Consider the following 10579-nt stretch of genomic DNA (forward strand, 5'->3'; position numbering starts at 1 on the left):
GCCAAAGTAGCTCTACCTCCTGAGGAGACTAAGATGGGGCATTCCTTAGGACCTTCTACCACTCTGTGGTGGCATCAGCCATGCTGTTCAGTCCTGGGCTGTCCTATGGACTCAGTCCAGGAGATGGGGGACAGGAGGGTCCTCAGTGCAGGAGGTGGGGGGAAAGGAGGGTCCTGGGCTTGACTGAAGTCTGCTGCTTTTTATTCTATGCTGCACTGTACCTCAGTCATAATCATATACATAACAGTGTTGTGTTGTACTCGACTTGCAGTGTTGTATTATTATGTATGTATATTATTTTACACATTTGTGTAGATTTTCCCCATTGTGGGACAAGTAAAGGGAGTAAATAATCATCAATAGATTTAACGAGAGAGAAATTTATAAAACACAATGTCTAAACAAACTCTTCTACCAGATAGTGCTGTGTGTAGTTCTGTACTGTGTGTAGTTCAGGAGGGGGCACCTGAGCGCAGCTGCTTCACTCTTCCATCGCTGCTGCTGATGTCCACAGGCAGGAAGTCTTTGTACCATTGGATCTCAGGGTCCGGGGCCCCGCTGGCAGCACACAGAAGTGTGGCTGTGCGTGTGCGCTCCACCACCTTCAGCTGAGGGCCCATGTCGATGGTGGGAAATCCGTGAGGGATCTGATCCTCTGCAAAAAAAATTGATTGTTAATTAATCCAATATTAATCAGTTTATTCATTTCATTTTTAGATTTTCACATCTGTTAGCAAACTGCTCCTGTAAGAGGGACTGTGGTAAATACACTTCCTAAAGTTCAGCTGCTGCTCTGCACTTGTACACATAGACTGCCAGACTGACTTTGTTTACATGCATGAGTCCAAGCATGCTCTTTTTTTTGTCAGATTTCTCCAGAAAGCAGGTCAAACCACTCTTGTTCCTGTCTACATGTTAGTGCCAAAGCCACAATCCCAAATAGGACTAAAATGTTCAGAGCCTTCACAGGGTGAACAGGTGGTGAAAGGGACATTCTGGTCAGTCTAATGCTGATGCAAGTGAAGGAACTCTAGAAAATTTGTTAGAGTATGATAATGGTTATCGTTTTAATAAAAGTTACACCGCCCTTCTGGCAGTCTGCACAAAAAGATTTATTTGCGTGCATTCGTCTGCTTGGTATTCTGACATGGTTTTGTTTGTTTAGTTCTGCAGATCTCTGCTGGCCATGCCTCCTTAAAACACTCTTAAAGCAAGAAAGTAGTACCCGGTGGAGTTGAAGATTTAGATTGGCAAGAGACATTCCTGCTGGAATGCCAATATGGATATTTAGTATGTTGTAGATCTATGAGCTGGTGTCATTTACATTATTTCATATAGTTCAAAAGCAGAGAGAGATATGGGTTTATTGTTAAGTAGTGCACAAAAAGAAGCTTCCAAAGGTAATGTTAGTGCAAAAGAGACATTTAAAAAGGTAGGCAGCATGTATCTTCATAATCATGATGTCTCTGTGCAAGAAGCTGTCTGCCATGTGACAAACATGTACTTAAAGGAGTTTTCATGTAAAGTTACATTCGTCCTGACTGGCAATAATATAGTGCGTATGAGCAAACCAACTGGCAAAATAGATGATGAAACTGGGGATAATATTTGGGTGACAAACACTATAGATCGATATTTAAGTAGACCAAATGACAGCACATTTAATGACATGTGCATCGCTTCGGCCATCGGACAAATGTAAAAAGGCAGTTCTTTTACAGAATGGATTAGGTGCAATTACTAAAAGAAGACAGACCAAGCCTACAGTTGTTAGATATACGCGGTTTTCTGAAACTAAAAACACAGAGTAATTTCATCAAAGTATTCTTCAGTTGTTCCTGCCGTATTGCATTGACACTGACCTTAAACGGCCTCCATTTGAAATATTTGAACATTTCTATAAAACGTTATAAAACGGGATGTGCGTTTGAGTGACGGGTCTGTACATTTGGTAAAGTTGGTAGTTAATTCAAATAGGCGTCGCTTCGAACTTGCAGTTGAGGACTTGGATGAGGTCCATGAGCAGATGGACTGTGGAGAGATGCATGAGGATGCATGGGGCTTGCTCTGCCCAGAACAGGAAGTTGAGAGGTTGGAGTCAAGGGAGGAGTTCAGAGAGATGTTACAGGCTGTTGGCTCTGAGCATGATCAAGAGGCTTTCCAGACTTGGCTGTAAGAAACGAGCAAGTTTGTCACATAGAGAAAAGAAATATGATGAGTCGTCAAAAGGGGTACTTGTGAAAACTCTGAATGACCAACAGCTGTCAATTTTTTACAAAATACAGCAATGGTGCTTAGAAAAAGTAGGTGGGAAAAGTCACCTGATCAGAGTGATTCAGTACGAGGCGTCGCTCCTATTAACCATAGTCCAGAGAATGTTAGTGTTTTACTAACTAGGGATAGGGATAGCAGCATATAATTTATAGGCGGCTAATATCCACAAACGTTTAGCATTGGTACTAATGTTTCCCTCCCCCTACACACCGCTGGGGGAAGAAAAGAATACAATGCATGTTAAATACATGGATTTACAAATTGTAATAATTGATGAAAATATCCATGGTTGATAAAAAGTTATTTACTTATATTCATGGGCCGCTGCGTCAAATCAAACAATCAGGTGACTTTTCTCCATTTGGAAATGTGTCTTATAGCTGTTTTCTTTCAATGGGATTTCTTTCATTTATCGCCGGTCATGGGCCAGGCTCTGTACAAAGAAAACATGGGCGTCAATCTCTTTACAGATTTATTCAAAATTGCAGAGTTAAAAACTGTAGTCAGGCAAAAAGTTCACAGTTTTGTAGAGCTATTAAACCGGCATAGAGTGCGCACAAGAAGGACATCAATGCTTGATGGAGACATAGCTGTATTAAAATGCTGTGAAACAGGCAAAGATCCTGATGTGTTTTCAGAAAAAAACAGCTTTGTATCAAATTATAATTTAAAGATATTGAATAGAGTATGTCCAGTGCACATGACTTTGGGTACGACAAAAACACTGGGAAGTTAACTGAGATACAAGGCCATCTCCATAAATCCAAACAAGCCAGTTTGGAGGAGTCATTAATCTTAGGTATAAATGCTTTATAAAATGTAATGCTTTATAAAAATGTAGACTAAGGCGATGGTCTGGTAAATGGGGCATATGGTATTAGTATATATATAGTTGAAAAGCCAAAAGAAACCAGCCTCCTTTAGTAATATGTTAAATTTGACGATGATCAAGTAGGCATGCAGAGGAGGTGGAAAACACCCCTGTAGTACCCCTGCAGACCTGAATGGTTGTACCCACATAGAACCAGAGGAAGAACAAGCACACAAGCGAGGGGAAAAGTGGCGTCAGTTTCCTCTTAAACTTGCGTGGGTGTGTACAGTTCATAAAGTACAGGGCGTTACTGTAGATCAAGCAGTGGTGCCCGTTAAACAAGTATTTACAGCGGGTCAGGCATATGTCGCCCTTAGTCGTGTGTGTCAGGAACTTAGAAGGTCTTGTCATTCAGGACTTTAAGGAAGATGCCATTTATTGTAACAATGACATTAGAACAGCTTTTCAGAACATGTCTCCCTGTCCTTACTGGAGGCACAAGAAGTTTTAAGATTACAATAGAAGAAGGAGGAGAGCGGAGGAAGCTATCGCGAGAGTGAGCACGATGTCACGTTGGAGGGAGATCATAACAAGGAAACACAACTTCACATCACACCATCCTGACATTAAAAGTGGATACTATAACAGACTTAGAGCAGTACATTGACAACTACTACAATCAACAACAAAACATGGATAGCCTGTCAGAACGTGCATCCAAACGTAAGAAAACAGACACTGCCACAGACACCAATGACCTTGAAATGACTGAAATCCAGGTCAGTCTACTTGACAGCATTAACAACAAACTAAGACTGTTACCCGCGCTTCACAACAAAATTAAGGAGCTGCGTCACAACGTTGATTTGGCTCATGACCAAATAGTTTCCCTGGTTCAATCTAAAACGGAACTCAAAACGTCTGTCAGATCTCTCAAAAGCAAACTAGACCTGGTCAAACAACACAACAGATCATTAAATGAAACCATATTAGACCTTCAAACTTGGAGCATGAGGGACATCATGGGAATACAGGAAAACAAAGGCGAGAATCCAAAGGAAACGATTAAGGAATTCATGCGAGCCCTTCAAAAAATGGACCCAAACCTGTGGCCAAGTTTGAACACTTCAAACATAAGGAACTGGTGAAAATCAAGGGCGAACAGCTAAAAGTTACCACATTTGGACTTCCCCAAACCAATTCCCCAAGGAAATACAAGAGCGCAGAAAGATACTATATCCCATATTGAAAGACAGCAGAAAAAACAATAAACGCACATATCTGGTAGTGGACAAACTAGACATTGAAGGACAGTTATGCAGACTATTCCTCAAGGCATGTCTCTTCTAAAAAGGTACTGTACACTGCCCAATAGATGACACCAACCCTTAATGTGGAGGAAGGATTTGAGCACCCAAATGATCCTGGGAGCTATGATGTCAGGGACTTTGCGCCCCTGGTAGGGTTACCCATGGCAAACAGGTCCAGGGAGACAGGTCAGACTAAGAGCGGTTCAGAAGCCTGTTATGTTGAGTGAAAGAACAAGGTCAGCTATGTTGCCCCGACCGGCATTACTGGGGCCCCACCCTAGAGCTAGGCGCGAGCACCTGGTGGCCGGGCCTTTTCCCATGGGGCCTGGCTGGGCTCAGTCCAAAGGAGCAACGTGACAACTGACAAATACAATTTGGTACACAGACCCTTTATATCATTCTGTTCAAAGATGCCAATGAAGACCTATCTACATCCACATTTGTAGTGCCACACCTCAAAAAAGTCAATGGGAAGTGAAAAAAAAAAGTTTGCTGTAATCCAATGAAACTTGGTACACTCATTGTTAATGTGACCCTGAGCAAAAAATTCTATAGGGACCACATCTTATCTCCTACGTGAAGGCAGCCATTTTTAATCAAAATATGCAGCTGGCCAAAATCTAGACCTCGTACTTCAACAAACTTGTCGTAGGGTTTTTATCTGACGGACTCCAAACTGAGGCAGTATCATCAGAACATATCTGGGATCAAATGTTGCTAAAAGAATTTACATAAGTCTCAGAGTGTAGTCATAATATGTCTTGAACGAAGCAGTCATTTTGAAAGCATAAAAAATTCTGTAACTTTCGCAAACATCGCCAGATTTAGACAAACCCCGTCTGTGTATTTTCATGAGCTGGACAAAATGTTGTGTGGATCAAAATTCTACCTTTAAAAATGGCTCTCCAGTGCCCCCTGCAAAGTTACAATGGGCTGTAAACATTTATCTCCAACATGACACTGGAAATATTGAATCACATGTCAAGCTAAGGTTGATATGCAGCTCTCCCACTGGGTGTGCTGCAAGGGTTGTCAGGGCCCTTTATCACTGCTTGCAGTTTTATTATTGTCAACCAGTTCTTAAGCAGGTACGTGTGTGGCCGGAGGGATCCACAAAGGCACTCTAGGACTGTTTTTCCAACACTGATTGGAGTATATTCAGACAAGCAGCCACATACAATAACTCTGTTGACCTCCAGGAATATACAGAAACAGTCACGTCCTACATGAGGAAGTGCATGGAAGATGTGACGGTCACAAGAACCATCACCATCCCAGCAAATCAGAAGCCGTGGCTGACAGGAGAAGTCCACAGGCTCTGGAGGGCTCGGAATGTGGCCTTCAAAGCTGGGGACATGGCCGGCCTGAGGACAGCCAGGGCCAATCTGGCACGTGGTATCAGGGTGGCAAAGAGGCAGTACTCTAAGTCTTAGAGTACTGCCTCTTTGCCACCCTCTTAGAGTCTAAGAGGATCGCTGACCACTTCAGGGACAGCAGAGACACCAGGAACCTGTGGAGGGGAATTCAGTCCATCACAGACTACAAGCCCCCTCCGCAGACCTGTGACAGCTCCACTCCTCTGCTGCTGAACCAGCTCAACGACTTCTTTGCTCGCTTTGAAATGAACAACAGCACCACGGCTCAGAAAACTCCACCCCCTCTCAGCGACCAGCCGCTGACACTATCCTATGATAGTGTGAGACGTTCCCTCAAAGGGATAAACGTAAGGAAAGCCCCAGGCCCTGACAACATCTCTGGTCGTGTCCTGAGAGACTGTGCTGTGGAGCTTACTGATGTCACTGACATCTTCAACATCTCACTGAGCCAAGCTGTTGTCCCCACGTGCCTCAAGACAACCACCATCATTCCAGTCCCGAAGAAGCCGACTCCCACCTGCCACAATGACTACCGCCCGGTTGCACTCACTCCCATCCTCATGAAGTGCTTTGAGCGGCTCGTCATACAACACATCAGATCTTCACTCCCCCTCACCCTGGATCCCTTCCAGTTTGCATATCGGTCAAATCGCTCCACCGATGACGCCATCTCCATTGCCCTCCACTCAGCCCTCACCCACCTGGAGACCAATAACTCACATGTCAGAATGCTGTTCATCGAATTTAGCTCAGCATTCAACACCATCATCCCACAGCAGTTCATCCACAAACTGGACTGAATGGGACTCAACACCTCCCTGTGTAACTGGCTGCTGGACTTCCTGACGGGGAGACCACAGTCAGTTCGAGTAGGAAACGACACACCCAGCACGGTCGTGATGAACATAGGGGCCCCCCAGGGATGTGTGCTGAGTCCGCTCCTCTTCACCCTTCTGACTCAAGACTGCACCCTACATCCAGCTCTAACCTTTTCATTAAGTTTGCGGATGACACAACTGTGCTCGGTCTCATCCACAACAACGATGAGACGAGCTACAGGAGTGAAGTAAACAGGCTGGCCATGTGATGCAAGGACAACAATCTCCACCCGAATGTGGAGAAGACGAAGGAGATTGTTGTGGACTTTAGGAGAGCGCACATCCAGCATGCTCCACTTATCATCAACGGTGCTGCAGTGGAGCGAGTGAGCAGCACCAAGTTCCTGGGTGTGCACATCTCTGAGGACCTCTCCTGAAGCAGCAACTCTGCATGACCAAAAGAGCTCAACAACGCCTCTACTTCCTCCGCAAACTGAAAAGAGCAAGAGCCCCGGCCCCCATACTTCGGACATTCTACAGAGGCACCATCGAGAGTATCTTATCCAGCTGCATCACGATGTGATACGGCTCTTGCACCGTGTTCTGCATAAAGACTCTGCAGCGCATCGTCAGAGCAGCTGAGAGGATCATCGATGTTCCTCTCCCTCCTCTACTGGACATTTATCACTCCCGCCTCACCCGCAAAGCCATCAGGATTGCAGGTGACTCCACCCACCCATCTCACAGCCTCTTCAGCCTGTTGCCATCAGGGAGGAGACTGCGGAGCCTTCAAGCCAGAACTAGCAAACTCAGGGACAGTTTCTTCCACTAGGCTGTCAGGAGACTCAACTCTCTCCCTGCTCTACCCTCACTTTTCCCCTCTGCCCCCCCTCAGCCCCCTGTCACCCACTGAGAACACTGGACTATGAAGCACTACTTCACTTTTATATGGACAATTAATAACTGTTACTTTATATATTTTAGCACATATATTTCTATATGGACAATCAATAACTTTTTATTTCACATATTTATTTAGCACTACCTCACTTTTTATCTGCGATCTCTGTTTGTCTATGCTTGAATGTTTCTGTTCTGTTTATATTTGAATGTTGTTGATTGTTTGCACATTTCTTGTTTTTTTATTGTTTGTTTTTTTTGTTTGGCACTTTTAATATGATTGCACTGAGGTGGGAAAGGACAGCAATTTCATCTGTGCTATATATCTTGTTTGTATATGCACATGTGACAATAAAGAGAAATTGAATTGAATTGAATTTCCTTATTACAAGATTTAGATTATAATATTTAGATGTCTGACTTATTTCATTTATTTGAATTTATTAATATTTTATATTAATACATCTATTTGGTTCTAGTTCTAGGTCTTTTAAGTTTTTAAGTCATGAATCATTACCAGTAGCAAATAACTGACCTTCCAGCACGATGAGCCTGGCGCTGGCATTGGCCCCGCCCACACTGTTAGCGATGGTACATTCATACACTGCTTCATCACGGTGAGAGCGCAGAGGCTGGATCCGCAGTACTGAGCCCAAGCCATCATCAAAGTCTATCACCTGATCAAAAGGACACATTTAGGACCATTCTATAAGTTTTGGCAGTGTTACATTTCACCATTTTAAAATCCCCATCTTGCTCCACTTCAATGAACAACTGAAACACCCACTAGTGATGTGTTATGTGTCATAACTGAGCGGGACTATGTACTCTTTCTCAGTGGTAAAAATTGAGTGTTCAAAGGCAGGTTTGTGCATAGTAGGCCTGTCATGATAATTGCTATATAGACTTGTTATTCAGTATCGCAAAAATATATTTTTTAAACTAGGATTGTCCTGCTTTATTTTAATTGTAGTTTAAATTTTAGCATTTATTGCAGTATTTCTCTGTAGCAGTATCTGTAGCATAGACTATACTAGTATAGTCACGCTTCAAAATTTGTTACTGTACTATACTGTGGAAACAAGTCTCCCTAATGCATATTATTTATTATTGTTAAGGTTATGCAGCTAGTAATTATGGTTAAGATCAGTTAAGATCAGTCTGGACATGAATGTAAGTCAATGTAAATTCCCCCAGCACCTGTGTGTGCCTAATGGAACACATAGCAAAAGACAAGATTTAAATCTGTCAGCTGGACAAATTGTTGTAGTAAGTAAAGACGGAGTAAAGACGGAGTAAAGACGGAGTAAAGACAGTGTAAAGATCGAGTAAATATGGAGTAAAGATGGAGTAAAGACGTTGCAATGCTCATCTGAAGAAGCAGCTTGGATGAGCAGCGAAACGTCTTTACTCCTACAACGATTTGTCCATTTGACAGATTTAAATTTCGTCTTTTGCTATGGAACAGACATGGACAACTGATGGGTTACGCAGACTAATGGAAGGCACTTAGTGCGGCAGAATTATGTTAACAAACATGTCCCTTCTATGCAGCAGTTAGCTCTCTCAAAATAAAGATGATGGTCCACCATAGTGTTTGAATGGGTCCAAATTACTTTATGCATAATAATAATAATAATAATCAAAAACATGCTTGAAGAGGTTTTATATGCCACCCATGCAGCCTACAAGCCTACGTCACCCATGCTTCCACATGACAATTCCCTATGAACAAAACATGATACAAAACTGTACACAACAACTTGACAAACCTGATGTGATGTGCTTGTGTGTGTTTAATTAGCGGGATACACACTGATTGTGTTGTGATTGTGCTCTTAGCATGGACAGCAAAGGGAGGGGAGATTCAGAGCTTCACAAACTAAATTCATTAAACATGTTAATGTCGTCTTTTGCCGAATACAGCATTTTCAAAACAATATAAGGTAACATGGTGATCTAAATATGCTATGTGTAAGCAGTTAATACCCTATAGAAGTGTAATACTCCGTCTTTAAGCGCAGGTGTATCCATGTACAGTATGAATCCCTTTATGTGAGTCTGACACAGTAAGAGCCACTGTTCACATCACACACAGATAATACAGATAATAAAGATAGACCTGCTCCCAGCTGTTCCAGTGTGAACAAGCCTTTACCTCAAAGCGCTGGGAGCTCACTTTCTTGCCCTTCTTCATCCAGGTGATGCGTGGCTTAGGCTCACCTGACGCCTGGCACACAAATGACGCCACTCCCCCAGAGACCCCCGTCTGGTCCTCGGGAGCCTGAATGAAGCTGGGCATGGCTGCAGGGGCACAAGGTTACTCTCTCAACAAGCTCCTGTCCATGAGTGGAGTTTATATGTTTTATTATTTAAAAAAAAAAAAAATTGTATATATTTCACTAGTCACATTTGTGCTTTAACCACTTCTGCAGTGTGGATGGGGAGAGATTTAGTGAGTAACATGTAGTGTTTGATACTTACTGTGGGAGGTAGCGGGCAGCAGCAGACATAATAGCAGCAGCACTTGGAGGCTTGTCTGGACCAGACCCACCCTGTGACCCACGATCAAGAGGAAGGAAGGGGGCACGGGGCTATGGCTCCCGCTCTCATCCAGTGTCTCATCCTGGGTCTCATGCAGAGTCACCTGCCACACCACAGTACCATGTGCGTTATGTTTGTAGTGAGTGTGTAAAACATCTTTAGAGATGCATTAGCCAAATCAATATTAAAAAAATTAAATCAAAGAGCTGTGAAACCCCAATAAGCCGCTTGGTCACTATTGGTTAATACATTTAACACCATAGTGACAGACCATGTTGGTTCAATTATTTTGCTGATTACTGATTACTCCTTCTAAAAGGAATCTAATTACTTTATTTCAAAAGTAATTTAATTAATGATTACTATAAGTTACTTTAAAAAAAGAAATCATACAGCTCAGAAGCAAACTTTTAAAAAGAACACTAATGACGATTTCTGTTAAAACCTCATTCAAGTACCGCATTTTCCAGACGATAAGTCGCACTTTTTTCATAGTTTGGCCAGGGTTGCAACTTAAACTCAGATGCGACTTATATGTGAAATTAT

At 42.8% G+C, this 10579-nt stretch overlaps 1 protein-coding gene across 1 annotated transcript in view; it reads right to left on the minus strand.

Moving 5' to 3' along the window:
• LOC117369864 (receptor-type tyrosine-protein phosphatase S-like) overlaps positions 1–10016 on the minus strand; it is a 48145-nt gene extending 38129 nt beyond the window's left edge. Inside the window, exons 1-4 of the mRNA XM_055221042.1 lie at positions 9974–10016; positions 9648–9793; positions 8025–8166; positions 467–655 (exon numbers count right to left, since the gene is read on the minus strand). Coding sequence (XP_055077017.1) covers positions 467–655; positions 8025–8166; positions 9648–9791 — 475 coding nt within the window. The 5' untranslated portion in view covers positions 9792–9793; positions 9974–10016. The remainder of the gene's footprint in view (positions 1–466; positions 656–8024; positions 8167–9647; positions 9794–9973) is intronic.
• Positions 10017–10579: the final 563 nt, after the last annotated feature.

Source organism: Periophthalmus magnuspinnatus, chromosome 4 (assembly GCF_009829125.3).
Source record: "Periophthalmus magnuspinnatus isolate fPerMag1 chromosome 4, fPerMag1.2.pri, whole genome shotgun sequence".
NCBI classification, from domain to species: domain Eukaryota; kingdom Metazoa; phylum Chordata; class Actinopteri; order Gobiiformes; family Gobiidae; genus Periophthalmus; species Periophthalmus magnuspinnatus.